The 15,586-nt window shown below is 42.7% G+C and overlaps 1 protein-coding gene across 3 annotated transcripts in view; it reads left to right on the forward strand.

Annotated features, from left to right (window-relative positions):
* Positions 1-15,586, forward strand: part of DIXDC1 (DIX domain containing 1) — a 91,878-nt gene that overhangs the window by 53,855 nt on the left and 22,437 nt on the right. For all 3 annotated transcript variants that reach the window (XM_054440248.2, XM_054440247.2, XM_054440250.2), the window contains 11 exons: positions 481-593; positions 2,084-2,232; positions 4,985-5,074; positions 6,624-6,677; positions 8,766-8,816; positions 12,207-12,311; positions 12,745-12,798; positions 13,290-13,382; positions 13,463-13,534; positions 14,631-14,720; positions 15,015-15,176. In XM_054440248.2, the coding sequence (XP_054296223.2) occupies positions 481-593; positions 2,084-2,232; positions 4,985-5,074; positions 6,624-6,677; positions 8,766-8,816; positions 12,207-12,311; positions 12,745-12,798; positions 13,290-13,382; positions 13,463-13,534; positions 14,631-14,720; positions 15,015-15,176 (1,033 nt within the window). The remainder of the gene's footprint in view (positions 1-480; positions 594-2,083; positions 2,233-4,984; positions 5,075-6,623; positions 6,678-8,765; positions 8,817-12,206; positions 12,312-12,744; positions 12,799-13,289; positions 13,383-13,462; positions 13,535-14,630; positions 14,721-15,014; positions 15,177-15,586) is intronic.

Below are 15,586 nucleotides of genomic sequence, written 5' to 3' on the forward strand. Positions count from 1 at the left end.
TGCCATGATAACTTGGCTGGTATTGCCTATATCTGTGAGAGATCAGTGTTTTGGAAATAAAATTTCCTTCTAGCTCCAAAAGCTACTAGACACAGACTGGCATCAGTCTTTGAACGTGGGCCCAGGGATGGTGATGGAGGAGGTGGTGGGAGGTAAAACAAAACAAAACTTGGAGTTCTTTGAATGCTAGTTACCCATCATTTTGGTAAATCTCTTCTCAATGAATTAGGCTTAAAGGCATCCTTGTTGTGGGAAAGACTTTATAGGACTGGGTCATTCCTTTATTCAATATTAATTTCATTCATTCAAAAAGTTAATCATTAAATAAAGATTTTATTTTCTGTGGGCCAAGTACTGTGTTACCCATGGAGGAGTAAGATGAATAAGAACATGTCCCTGTTCTCAGGAATAAATTATGAAAGCTGCTTTCTGAACAACTCTTCATAATAATCGTTTTTCTTCCTTTTTCTTCAATCACAGCCTGACTTCACCCAGTCCAATCCACAGTGCAAAGAGCGAGTCCATTATAACCCAGTCAGAAGAGAAGGCAGATTTTGTGATTATTCCCTCTGAAGGAATAGAGAACAGAACAGGTACTATCTCTATGCCTGCCTGGGCTGGTTCAAGGAACAGTGAGCTTGAAGAATTTAGAGGTCCCCACCACCAATAAGCTCCCTGGCCTTCCCCATCTCCATGGTCTGTGTGTGCAGGGTCAGCACTAGAGGGCTCTAATGACTTTGAGCCAATTAATGTGGTTATCCTCTTGCAGAATGTCATTTCTGATGTCCTAGCTGTCAAAAATCTTGCAGCAGTGTAGACAGGCCCTTTCTCAGCTGGCTGCCTATGAATTAGGAAATGACTTTGGGGCAGTCAAAAGCCTTACTCAAGTAAACACTTTTATTATTCCTATCTTATACAAAGAATTGCAGGACTTACATAACTTAAATTGGGACCAGAAATGTATTGTATAAGCTGAGGTGTCTGTGAGGACACAGAGAGTAGAGAGCAGGTCTATATCAGGCTTGGTATGAAGCTACAGAAAGGACCACAAAGAGTTCCCTTTGTTTAGACTTCCATACTCTGTCTCAGTTGCTCTCTATTTTTTCTTACATAGAGAGAGAAACATGTAAGAAGCAAAGTGCAAGACTTAGAATTTTATTTACCCACAAGAGTTGTAATGAAACAGAGGCCCTCAGAAGAAAAACTGGAATTGAATTCTTCTGTATTCTGCTCCCCATCTAACCCTGGCATTAGTACCAAAGAGGCAGTCATGTTATTGAGTCAAAACTCCCGAGGCCTTAGAGAGAGAGGGAGAGCATTTACTAAGTGCCGCTCTGGGCCAGGCACCAGCAGGCCCTGCACATAAGTTACCTCATTTAATCTTCGCAGCAACCCAGAGGGGTTATTATATTCATCTTATGAATGAATAAACTCACTGAAAGAGTTTATGCCTTTCTGAATTTCTAGAACGCATTTTAAATGGCTGTACATACAATTAGATAGTATAAAATAGACAAGGAAACCAGAGCAAAGAGACCTTAAAGCTAGGAAAATAAAAGTGATATTAAACAGTTTGTACAGGTATGTTTTTATTGGTTTGTTTGCTGTGTGACTCACACAGTATTCTATATGAAAGTGGTCCAGTTATGACTGAGTGCTCAAAGGAATATTGAATTGAGGTCTCCCCTCTAAAGCTTCAGAGTAACCAGTAAGATTTTGTTTTCATTGCATCTGACAGCTCCTCTTTTTGTACCTGGCAAAGTCAGGCTCTTGGAATGCCAGTTCTAAGAATTAAGGGTAAAGTCTGTGTGGCGCATACCAAGTCTCCCATGGAGGGAATCTTACTACTTCCTAAATGTTTTAAAAGAGGATAGATTGTTCTAGCACCAAGTGAGCCTGAGGCCTGAGCGCACAGTCAATTCTTTAGGCCTCACAACCCCACCTGGTGGAGAGTCCAGTCCGTGCTGTGAGAACAGGTTCAGAACGCAGGTGACCTGAACCTGTGAACGCTACCCCGTGAACGCTGTCTGCTGGAAATCAGTTTTCTTCAACATGAACAGTACTCCCTCTTTTCATTTTGTAGAGGGGACAGATTCTCCATTATCTCGAGACTGGCGGCCAGGGAGCCCTGGAACCTATCTGGAGACCTCATGGGAAGAACAGCTGTTGGAACAACAAGAATATTTAGAAAAAGAAATGGAGGAAGCAAAGAAAATGATATCAGGACTACAGGTAGCTCTTTCCCTTGTAGTTTGCCCTTGTTATACCAATTGATTATGAAGTCAGTATTATCAATGGAAAATAAACTGATTTTAGTTTTGTAGGAGGTCAGAACTGAATGAGGAGTTTAGATGTAGGGAATAGTACAGAAAGAGCAGAACATTCCTTATATTTGAGTACTTTAAATAGACTTTGTGGGCTACCGTTCATAGCACAGCGCTTAAGATTTCAGCAAGCCCAGGAGCCATTACTGACCCTTATCAAGTCCTTATTGTTGACTCTGTGCTACATAGGTGGGCTTCTACCCTGTATGTGGCTGCAGACCTGCAATTGCAGCTTTCACCGAAGAATGGCCCTGTGAATAGTCTGGGATTTTCTTCTAGGAATTCTCTAGCAGGAAGAGTGTAAGAGCCAGTAATGCTGCCAGGTTTCCATTTGAATTTAGCTAAGGGATTTAGCTCACTCCTAATACATGTGCAAATGGATGCCAAGGCATAATGGTCAGGTAGAAGAGGTTTACTTTGAGCAACAAAGCCCTTTAGTTTTTCCTATACCTGTAGTGCCAGCTCGGCAAATCTACCCCAGAGACTGACTGACCCACTTGACATAGTTCCCACCCTGAGTGACCCCCTCATTCCTGTCTTTGTGTGTCTGTCTCTGTTTGGGGGAGCCCTTATAGTGTGCTGATGACCCTGAAATTGCCTAGGAATATTCCTTTCTGTTTGTGCTGGGAACTGCAGTGCTTCTGAATTGTCAAATATTTATGGACACATAAACAAAGCCCACATTATGTGTGTGGCTCTGGCAGCCGGCAGGCGGTGGAGGGCTTGCTCCCAGCTAGCCTGCAACAGGGTGGAGACACAAAAGGTTCCTAAAGAAAAAAGGAGATTGGTGCTGCGGTAAAGCAATTTGCATAATGTATGCCCCAGGAACTGAGAAGTGTGGGAGGAATGTTTCCTGCGTAAACATTCCCAAAGAAAGTTGGTGGTTTTCCTTCATTTGCTCTGTATTTTTAAAATATCTGGCTTATGAGGCCTTTTAGATCTCTTTTCTGCCACTCCATTAACGAATACTTTAATGGAATGTTTTTGTGCGTGTTTTACTTGCATAGGAAGTATGTCATGGAGAACTTTCAGATTATACCCAACCAGGTTGTTCCCAGGATAATTTGCAGTATATGAACATAGATATTCATCAGTTTGGCTCAAAGTTTGTTTGCATTTCTTAGTCTGGGAGAAATTTGATGGCAGATTAGACAGAAAAAGAAGAGAACTGACAGGCAGAAAGTCAGCATCTTAATATTCCCTGCAAACAGAAGAGTTTTCATTCACAGCCACATGATCACAATGAGAATTTGGTTCCATTGTAAAATACAAAAGGGCTCACAGCATCCACTGGGCTTCTTAACTCTTTTCAGTGATTAACAAATTGCATGCTAAGCCACATCCAAGATTTCTGACTTATTAGTATTCCTTAGTTAGAACCCTTTGAACAGTTTGCCGTTATAGTTGATATTTCCATAATGTTGAATGCCTTTAGCTCCCTGCGGCCCTGTGGCTTCTTATATATGTCTGTACCTGTTGCCATGACTGGTGAGATAGCCAGATTCATTTGACTTACTCAAATTTTATTATAAAATGGGGTCACATTTTTCAGTCTTTCACTGACCTGATAGATACTCACCTGCAGGGACAGATCCAAGTTTTGTGAGTCCTCAAATATATAATTTGTGTGTGTACAGGGGGGCTTCTTAAAGAATAAGATTACAAAATTATGAATATAATAATTAGGTATAGGCCAGGCATGGTGGGCCACACCTGTAACCCCAGCACTTTGGGAGGCTGAGGCGGGCGGATTGCTTGAACTCACAGGTTTGAGACCAGCCTGGGCAATATGGCAAAACCCTTGTCTTTACTAAAAATACAAAAATTAGCCGGGTGTGGTGGCGCATGCCTCTAATCTCAGCTACTTGGGAGGCTGAGACATGAGAATTGCTTGAACCCTGGATTGCAGTGAGCCAAAATCGGGCCACTGCACTCCAACCTGGGTGACAAAGTGAGACTGTGTCTCCAAATATTATAATAATAACAATAATAATTAGGTATAGGACCTTGGGAGAGGCAATGCATGCGGGGGGCCTACAGCTGGCGCTTTCTTAGCTTCATGGTAAATCTGCCTCCCCATTACACCTACTTATATTCTAATGAAAACCGTCTGGGTCAGGAGCTGAAATGAATGAGGACATCTCTCTGCAAATGTATCTTCCTTCTTGTTCTATAGAGGTTGCTTTAGGGAGTAAAAATGCAGAATCAGTAAAACAAACAAAAATCAAACAAACCCAAGTGAGTGCTCCAAATGTATTCCAAATAATTCATTATAATACTCATTTCTAAGTCGTGATGATTCTACACTGATTTTAGATCATTTTCTCCCTGGTAAAATTGAGTTTGAGCAGCTCCAGTTTGAAATGTGTTGTGTCTCTTTTGAAAGTAAGGTTTGTTTTTAGATTTTCTTCTGGGGCCAAGGCACCTTGAAGTAGAGCAGTGAGGTATCCAGAGAGCTGAAAGAGCCAGAGCATGGACCTGATGAAAGGAACTAGTCCCAGGGTGAGCAATGGGAAGTATCTAAGGAGCAAAAATTACCAATGAAATTTCTTGAGGAAGCTGAGTTCTGATTTTAACTTGGGGTGAGCTTACCAAGTTCAACTCTGGACTAAGTCATCTGAAGGAGAGTTAAGTTTCTTTCTGCCTTTGTGGTTATTCAGGCCTTACTGCTCAACGGATCCTTACCTGAAGATGAACAGGAGAGGCCCTTGGCCCTCTGTGAACCAGGTGTTAATCCCGAGGAACAACTGGTGAGCTCCATCTTTTGTGATTGGACACTGAATCTGTATGTATTTTACTTATATTTAGCATTTGACACTGCTGTTCATGCCTTCTTGAAATGCTGTCTTCCTTGACTAGTTCTGGTTTTCCTCCTACATTTTTGACCATTGTTTCCTTCTTCATTCATTTAATAAACAAATATTTATTGAGTGCTGACTATATGCCAGACCCTATTTCAACATGCTGGAGATATGGTAGTAACAAAACAGACCTAAGACCCGACCCTTATGGAGTTCACATTCAAGTTCTCTTTGAAGCTTCTCTTTTTCTGCTTGTGCCTTTACTGTTGGTGTTCCTCAGCATTCCAGTCTAGGCCCTCATGTGTCTTAAACATTCGCCTGGGTGCTAGTATCTGCCTCCAGTTCTCCACTCACTTCCCTCTTGCCTCTCATGTATTTATTTCCAGCTCAGCTCTCGCTATGGAGTTCTAGATTTATGTATGCAATATGCAACTGCCTACTTATTATCTCCACTTGTAAGTCCCATAAGCATCTCAATTTCAGTGAGTCCTAGATTAAAGTGTTTCTGTCCTCTGCCCAACCACCAAAGCTACTTGTCCTTTTGGATATCTGTTTTGGATAACAAAATGTGCCAAACAGAAATCTGGATATTATCCTTGAATCCTTTCCCTCTACATACTTCCCTCTACATCCAATCAGTCACCAAGTGTTACCAGTTTACATTTCTAATTTCTTTATCCAGTTTTCTCCATTCTCACAGCCACTTGAAAATCAAGCCTCCATCCAGTATTCTAACAGCCTTCTCACTGGTTTTCCTGATTCCTCTCCTGTCTTCCTCTAATTAATTTTTTGTAAAACAGCAAGAATAATTTGCCTTAAAGACAAACTTCATTTTGTCACCCTTCTGCATAAAACTTTCCATTGATTCCCCATTGCCCTCACTGGCCTGTCTTGATCTGGCCCTGATATTTCTCTCCAAATTCATCTCTTGCCATTTCTTCTTCCCTTTACTCCACCCCCTCCCCTGCACCCAACCCCCACCACATACTTACTCTTTTTTTTTTTTTTTTGAGACAGAGTCTTGCTCCGTTGCCCAGGCTGGAGTGCAGTGGCACGATCTTGGCTCACTGCAACCTCTGCCTCCCAGGTTCAAGTGATTCTCCTGCCTCAGCCTCTCAAGTAGCTGGGATTACAGGTGTGCACCACCACACCTGGCTAATTTTTGTGTTTTTAGTAGAGATGGGTTTCACCATGTTGGCCAGGCTGGTCTCTAACACCTGACCTCAAGTGATCTGCCTGCCTCGGCCTCCCAAAGTGCCGGGATTACAGATGTGAGCCACCACGCCTGGCCCACCCATACTTATTCTAAGCTTTATCCATATAGATCTACTTGCTACTTGATGCATATACTTACATCAGAGAGCAGGAACTGTTTCCTGTTCTTTGTATCCACAGTACAGAGCTGGCATCTAGTAGTGCTCAATAAATATTTGTTGAATGAGTGGCTCTGTACTTCACAGCATAGGTGCTTAGCCATCTCTTTTTGTCTTATTTTCAGATTATAATCCAAAGTCGTCTGGATCAGAGTATGGAGGAGAATCAGGACTTAAAGGTATGTCAAGACATGTACATTTTACCCCTTAAAAACATTATGGGGGCCAGGCACGGTGGCTTACGCCTGTAATCCCAGCACTTTGAGAGGCCGAGGCAGGCAGATCACAAGGTCAGGAGATCGAGACCATCCTGGCTAACATGGTGAAACCCCGTCTCTACCAAAAATACAAAAAATTAGCCGGATGTGCTGGCACACATCTGTAGTCCCAGCTACTCAGGAGGCTGAGGCAGGAGAATTGCTTGAACCTGGGAGGAGGAGGTTGCAGTGAGCAGAGATTGTGGCGCTGCACCCCAGCCTGGGCAACAAAGTGAGACTCCATCTCAAAAAAAAAAAAAAAAAAACATTATGGGAATGTTACATGACTTCAAGAGGGAAAGGGATTTCAGAATTGGAATCTTTCCTGTATCTGTATTATGTCTTTACTTGAAAGAGAGAGATCCATCCCAAGTATGTCAGGAAGGTAATAGCTTTTTAATCCTGGTGGTAGGTAATAGAATTTCGGTGTCATTATTGGTTGTACCATTCTATATGTTTGAAATATTTCATGGTTTTTATTCTTTAATTAAAAGAAAAAAATGTATCTAATACCAGTACAGTCTTGTTTTATAAATACTTCTCAGAATTCTTTTAGGTCAGTGATTCCTAGCTTCTCTTTCGGTCATAAATCTATGACTAAAGCTATTAACCCTCTCCCTAGAAGTATGCATGTATGTTTGCACTCATACTCATAGACATGAATTTTTTTTTTTTTTTTTTTGAGATACAGTCTGGCTCTGTCACCCAGGCTGGAGTGCAATGGTGCAGTCTCAGCTCACTGCAACCTCTGCCTCCTGGGTTCAAGCGATTCTCCTGCCTCAGTCTCCCAAGTAGCTGGGACTACAGGCGCCCGCCACCATACCTGGCTAATTTTTGTATTTTTAGTAGAGATGGGGTTTCACTATGTTGGCCAGGCTTGTCTCAAACTGCTAACCTTGTGGTCCGCCTGCCTTGGCCTCCCAAAGTGCTGAGATTACAGGTGTGAGCCACTGTGCCTGGCCGACACGAATTTTTAATAGAGCAACTTTTATTTATTTGTTTTGTTTTGTTTGTTTGTTTTTTGAGACAGAGTCTCACTCTGTCACCCAGGCTGAGTGCCATGGCACGATCATGGCTAACTGCAGCTTCGACCTCCCAGCCTCAAGCGATCCTCCCACCTCAGCCTCCCTAGTAGCTGGGGCTTCAGGAACGCACCACCATGCCTGGCTAATTTTTGTGTTTTTTGTATAGATTGCTTTCGCCTTGTTGCCTAGGCTGGTCTTGAACTCCTGGACCCAAGTGATTCTCCCATCTTGGCCTCCCAAAGTGCTGGGATTATAGGCATGAACCACTGTGCCCAACCCAATAGAGCAACTTTTGAGCCCATCTGTGGAGTCCAAGTTACAGATCCCCATTTTAGATACATTAATTGCAAAATCTTGATGTGATACAATAGGAAGAGAAGAGATTGGGGTCTGGGTTATGGTTGTTCCCCTTCTAAAATCTATTTCCTAGTGACAATCATATACATATATTTTATCTATTGTAAGGGAATGTTAATTACTCAGTATTTCATTATTAGGCTAAATGTGTTTTTGTTTGGCCCACAAAGAACGATACCCTCTTGGATCAGAAACACTCCAACCCTTTGCTGAACATTAAAAATAGGGATAATTATTTAATGACATTTGGGGTAGGCATATTTAGAAATGATCATATATTCAGTAAGAAGGATTTAGATTATTATAATTAGGTTTTCTTGTTGGTGAAGATTGCTAAATATAGAAATGAGAGCCTATGGGAATTGTGGGGTATCTTCTTTCTTGGCAACTCTTCTCTACCTGAGCAGTTAAGCCTGGGTGCCAACAGGGAAGAACGGAATGGTTCTCTTCTTGTTTCCGTGGATCAGCCTGTACTGCTCACTGAACCAGAGCTGTTTTCTGCCTTAGTAGAGGGTTAATTTTTCATGGAATGATCAACTGGGTTTTGTCCTCTTGCCGACAGAATGAGGTAATGCATTCTGAAGCAACCCAGATGTCACCATCTGATCTAACTATATTTGGTTTGCAGAAGGAACTGCTGAAATGTAAACAAGAAGCCAGAAACTTACAGGGGATAAAGGTAAAAAAGAAGACATTTAATTCTTTAAATAAAGTCTCTGCAATGTAAAGTAGTCTGTTGGTGAGTGGTGAGAGTTGGAATTTTCTGTGGACCTTTAATAGCTCTGTGCTATTGGTAAAGAAAGGGCTTTGTGGGAGGGAAGTGAGACACGTCGAGGAATATACCTTTGTTTTGCTGAGGCTTATTTCTAGTACTTATGATTCATGTTGCTACCATTTCCATCTGTGCCACCTTGATTGTCTCTATATGTAAAAGAATCCTCTTCAGTGTGAAAGAACGTCCTCTAGGGCCGGGCGCGGTGGCTCACGCCTGTAATCCCAGCACTTTGGGAGGCCGAGGCGGGCGGATCACGAGGTCAGGAGTTCGAGACCAGCCTAGCCAACATGGTGAAACCCCATCTTTACTAAAAATACAAAAAATTAGTCAGGCGTGGTGGCAGGCACCTGTAATCCCAGCTACTTAGGAGGTAATCCCAGCTACTTGGGAGGCTGAGGCAGGAGAATTGCTTGAACCCAGGAGGCAGAGGTTGCAGTGAGCTGAGATGACGCCATTGCACTCCAGCCTAGGTGACAGGGTGAGACTCCGTCTTGAAAAAAAGAAAAAAAAAAAAAGGAATGTCCTTTAAAAAAATTGTTATTTACTTTGTTTTTGAATAGTTAACTAACGTTCAAATCATTTTAAAGGTATAAAAAGATAAACCATGAAGAATCTGCCTGCCAGCCCTGTCCCATCAGTCACCTAGTTCTCTTTCCTACAGGCATCTTTTTTTTTTTTGAAACAGAGTCTTGCTCTGTCGCCCAGGCTGGAGTGCAGTGGCGCAATCTCGGCTCACTGCAAGCTCTGCCTCCCGGGTTCACGCCATTCTCCTGCCTCAGCCTCCCAAGTAGCTGGGTCTACAGGCGCCCGCCACCACGCTCGGCTAACTTTTTGTATTTTTTTTAGTAGAGACGGGGTTTCACTGTGTTAGCCAGGATGGTCTTAATCTCCTGACCTTGTGATCTGCCCGCCTTGGTCTCCCAAAGTGCTGGGATTACAGGCGTGAGCCACCGCGCCTGGCCTTTTTTTTTTTTTTAATCTTGACACGGAATCTCACTCTGTTGCCCAAGCTGGAGTGCAGTGGCGCAATCTTGGCTTACTGCAATCTCCGCCTCCCGGGTTCAAGCGATTCTCCTGCCTCAGCCTCCTGAGTAGCTGGGATTACAGGTGTGCACCATCACACCCAGCTAATTTTTGTATTTTGAGTAGAGACTGGGTTTTAGCATGTTGGCCAGGCTGGTCTTGAACTCCTGACCTCAGGTGATCCACCCGCCTCGGCCTCTCTAAGTGCTGGGATTACAGGTGTGAGCCACCACGCCCGACCTCCTAGAGGCATTTTAACAGTTATCAGCACATTTGTGTTTATATCACTTTCCCCCACAGTTTTACCCAAATGGTAGTATACTAGAAATAAAACTCGACACCTTGCTTTTTTTCACTTAGTAGTGTATCTTCGAGCTCATTCTATGTCAGTAGTACATAAAGACTTTCCTAGGTCTTTTTTATGGCTGCATAGTATTCCATTGTATTCCACTGTATACATACATATATATGCTAAATAATTTATTGTATATGATAATTTCTAGTCTTTTGCTAATATAAACAATGATCTAACAGCCTTGAATATATGTTTTTTTGTGTGTGTTGTTTTGTTTTTTCTGAGATGGAGTCTTGCTCTGTCGCCCGGAGCTGGAGTGCAGTGGTGTGATCTCGGCTCACTGCAACCTCCACCTCCCGAGTTCAAGCAATTCTCCTGCCTCAGCCTCCCAACTAGCTAGGATTACAGGCGTGCGCCACCATGCCCAGCTAATTTTTGTGTTTTTGGTAGAGACAGGGTTTCACCATGTTGGCTAGGCTGGTCTCGAACTCCTGACCTCGTGATCCGCTTGCCTTGGCCTCCCAAAGTGCTGGGATTACAGGTGTGAGCCACCATGCCCAGCCTGAATATATGTTATTTCACCCAAATGGGAGTATATCTGTGGAATAATACCTAGAAGTAGAAAAGGATGTTTTTAAGTTGCTGCTTTTCCCCTCTTCCTTGCACATCCATTCATGGGCTAGACTAGAGTTATCACTCAGCAATATTTTCCAAAGTATATTCTGTAGGCTTAGTACTTTTGAAACACTTTAAAAAACAAATGTGTTCCATGGTCAGATAAGTTTGAGAAATGCTCTGCAGTCTTGAAGACTCACTGTGAATAATAACATGTAAAGGATCTGAAAAGGTCTGTCATAAAGAGGTTGGCCTAAAAATGATTTAGAGTTAATAACCACAGAAGTGTCTTTTCTCCCATGTAACATCATGTGGCACATTAATGTCCCATGGAGCACATTTTGGGAAATATTCCTTTGAACTACTGATGCCAAGGGCATCTTAGACTTCCTTTACCATGTACTGTCATGGCAGAGACTATAATTAAGAATGGGCTCCCACATTCTTCAGAGTCTGTACCCTTTCTTTGCAGTCTGTAAAGAGAGAAAAGTCAGGACAAATATATTAGAATGCAGCCCTAGTCCATTAGTTCCATTTGAAGTCACCATGGTTGATGGAATATGTCATAACCGTCCTTATAAGCAAGGATATCCAGCTCACCTTTTGTTAGGCTTGATAGGAACCAAGAGGGTTCAAGCTGAGGGAAAGAAAGCGTAATGCTATTAAGATCCTACGAAATTGGGAAGAGGAATCATGAATCAAAGAACAGTTATGCTCAGTGGAAATATAATTCTAATCCTGGTCCAGACTAGGCATTGGAAGCCATTGGAAGCAGGATAGCAGTGAGGCTCTGGAAGCCAGCATGGGAGTGATTTCAGGAATTCTTTAACAACAGAGTAGCGGGCATGAATAGTCCCCATCTCTCCAGGAAATGGGGACTGGGCAGAGAGGTAGAAGGAAAAAGAGCTAATCTAGATTGAGTATTTATATGCCCAAGATATAGATGAGAAAGCCAGGTGGGAGAAAGTAGAGTGCATTGTCCAAGGCTAACATCACAAAAGTAGTAAGTGGTAGGCTTATAATTTGAATCTATATCTGTCTGATCCCAAAGTCCAGTCATTGTCTCTCGAATACACCATGCTGTCAGGATTGAGGGTGGGGACAAATAGTAACCAGAGAAAAAAAATCAGGCTTCAGTAAGTTTCATAGAACAGTGGATAGGATTTTGCTCTGGATGCTAATTTCCTAGAGGGGGACAGAAAAACCCCTCCTCAGCAACTCGTGGCAAGACCCTTTACTCCATTTGTCTTCCAGTCTGCCATAACAAATGCTGGAAACACATTAAAGGCTTTAATAATTTGTAATAATAACTGGCTGATTGATGAACTGAACAACAATAATTAGTATGCTTTTTCCCCTAGGATGCCTTGCAGCAGAGATTGACTCAGCAGGACACATCTGTTCTTCAGCTCAAACAAGAGCTACTGAGGGCAAATATGGACAAAGATGAGCTGCACAACCAGAATGTGAGTTAAATGAATGAGCCTTGACCTCAGTGAGCCCCATTAGCAGAACAGCCTACTGCACGAAGAGCTATTAGATTGGCCATCCTAATCTCTTATCTTGCTTCTGGGATGCCTGCCTTAAGTGTCTGCAGTTATTTTTATTCCCCATTAGACTCGTCTCTGTTCCTAGGTAAAAGCCCACATCATACTGGGCAGGAGGGTCCTTGATCTCCTCTTCAACTTTGAGGACACTGAGATACAGAGGCAAAATTGTGGTTCTACAGTCTAATTACTTCACTAAAAATGTGGAGAGCAGCTGTGTATTTTTACCATCATACCCCCTCTGTGCTGCATACTGTAACTGCCAACATTAACTATGGTTACTAAGTAGCTGGCTTCCTTGAGGGTTAGCAGGCAATACCTGCGGGCCATGAATTCTTTCTTATTCTTGCAGGTGGATCTGCAGAGGAAGCTAGATGAGAGGAACCGGCTCTTGGGAGAATATAAAGTAAGAATGAATATCAGTTTGGAAATGACTTCCACTGACCTTTCATGAACAGCCCGTTATTGTTGCTCAAAAAGCACTTAAGTATTCTATTCTCATCCTTTTTGATTTTTTTTATCCTTGCTTTTTAGAAGAAAGCATTTTTCTGTGTCCCCTGATGCACTAGCTCTGAAGAATAGATGGCACAGCTAGGAGAGGGAGTACAGGACTAGGGGTCTAGAAACTTCAGTTCTAGTCTTACCTTTATCTCTGAATAGTATGAATGGCTCATAGTGGTCCTCCTACAAATGCCAGTTCCCTTCTTCATTACTCTTGAAGAATCCTTTGCACTATGTAAGATTATTATGGTGTGTAAAGTCTTCCTGGTATATTTTGAGGAAAGGACTTTTTTTCCTGAGGCTCTACTTTACTTGAGTGGAAGTTACATTGCAGAGGGTGAACTTTTCAGTGTCCCTGGTTTTGCCACTCATCTGAAAGCTCTATCTTTATTGCAGAAAGAGCTGGGGCAGAAGGATCGCCTCCTTCAGCAGCACCAGGCCAAGTTAGAAGAAGCACTCTGGAAACTCTCTGATGCCAGTTACCACCAGGTCAGAACATATTCAGCCACTGACTTTCCTGCCCCTTTGGCCCAAAGAAATCCTTTTCTGATTTAGTGTCTGTTTTGCAGGTGGATCTAGAGCGAGAGCTAGAACACAAAGATGTCCTCTTGGCTCACTGTATGAAAGGAGAGGCAGATGAGGTAACCTAGACCCCGTGTTCTCCCTCCCACATTTATGAAGCAAACGGGGAGACTGTGTTTCTGACTCAGGCTCGTTTGTTAGGAGGCTCTATGATGAGCTAGTTAAAAGTGCAGGTTCCAGAATAAGAAAATCTGCTTTCACGTTCCACCTTTATCACTCCTACATTGTGTGGCCTTCAGTTGCTTATCTTCGGAGCCTTAGAAATAGGGCTTATTTGGAAAATGGAAATAATAGTGATTCAGTCTGTCATTATGAAGAATATATGAGATAATCCACATAAATAACTAAACACAGTTCTGTTGGATCCACTTGGCATAGAGTCAGGCTCAAAAAGTATTCACCATGGTCTGGCACAGCGGCTCACATCTGTAATCCTAGCACTTTGGGAGGCCAAGGCAGGTGGCTAACTTGAGGTCAGGAGTTTGAGACCAGCCTGGCCAACGTGGTGAAACCCCGTCTCTACTAAAAATTACAAAAATTAGCCAGGCGTGGTGGTGGACACCTGTAGTCCCAGCTACTCAGGAGGCCGAGGCAGGAGAATCACTTCAACCCGGTGGGTAGAGGTTGCCATGAGCTGAGATCATGCCACTGCACTCCAGCCTGGGTGACAGATCAAAAAATAAAGCAAAACATATATATATATATATATATATATATTCATACATACATATACACACACACACACACATATATATACACACACATATATATACACATATGTATACAAACATACATATATATATATATTCACCATTATTTTTAAATTACTGAAGCAAAGCCAGGCAGTGCTGGAGCAGCATTCTCAGGCTCTCCAGTGCTGTGGCAGAGGCTAGGTTGGGGCCTCCAGGTGGAGGTTAGCATTTCCTTCATTCACATCCAACAATGTGTACTAAGTGTCAAGTGCTGGGCATACAGCAGTGACCAAAAGGGGAAAAAAATCCATACTTAAGAAAGATACATTTTAATAAAGAGAGCCATTAAACAGAAAATTATGTACTTCGTCAGGAAGTGATAAATATAAAGAAGAAAAATAAGATAGCACATCTGGTTTACAATTCTCCCTTTAACAAGCAACATTTCTTCATGCTGCTGTAGGCGACCGACTACAACAGTCACAACTCTCAAAGCAATGGTTTTCTCCTTCCAACGGCAGGAAAAGGAGTTGCTTCAATCAGCAACAGAGGGGTAGGTACCTGGAGTTTTGATGGAGTCCTGCCACTTCTCACTGAAACCAAAAGAGTGCCAAAGCCATGGCCAGTGGATGAGGCCTTTTATATTCCAATTCTCTAATTCCTAGATTTGTGGAGTGTGTAAAGATGTGAGGCACTTGCTATCCAAAATTAAGAATTAGTGGGCAAACCATAGGCCTGCTTCTGTGGGGGAAACATCTTCTGGAAACTTCTCTCCTATATCCTTTTAAGCCCAGTGGTTGGGACGTGGCACCGTGCCATGCCAGCAACACCTTATTTTTGCCCACAGACCAGCGACCTGCAGCTTGTTCGAGATGCTCTCCGCAGCCTGCGCAACAGCTTCAGTGGCCACGATCCTCAGCACCACACTATTGACAGCTTGGAGCAGGGCATTTCTAGCCTCATGGAGCGCCTGCATGTTATGGAGATGCAGAAGAAACAAGAAAGAAAGGTAACCTTCTTGCTGTGGTATCTCTCTTAGGCAAGCTCCTGAGAAAGCTGGGTTTTAAGAATTTTAATTGAGATGAAGGCAATGTGAAGAGATACAAGACCCTGTTAAAGGTTAGAGTTGTTTTTCTCTATTGTTTTTTCTCTCAGTGGCATGGTATGACAATCCAGAGAAGAAGTTCATGGTCATACTTGCTCCCAGCAACTGTAGCTGTGTAAGGATTGTGGCTCTTGACCCCGCAGGGTCTCCCTTTACTGCTTCTTCCCCTCCCACCTACCCCTGAATGAGCTTGGCATTGGATGAGAAAATATACAGAAAATGCATTGGAAACCAGAAAGCCTTTCATATATATTATTATTGTTAGGATAAATAGATTTTATGTGTTGTGGAAGAGATGGTAGAAAAGTATGTAG

The sequence above is a fragment of the Pongo pygmaeus genome, chromosome 9 (genome assembly GCF_028885625.2).
Source record: "Pongo pygmaeus isolate AG05252 chromosome 9, NHGRI_mPonPyg2-v2.0_pri, whole genome shotgun sequence".
Lineage (NCBI taxonomy): Eukaryota > Metazoa > Chordata > Mammalia > Primates > Hominidae > Pongo > Pongo pygmaeus.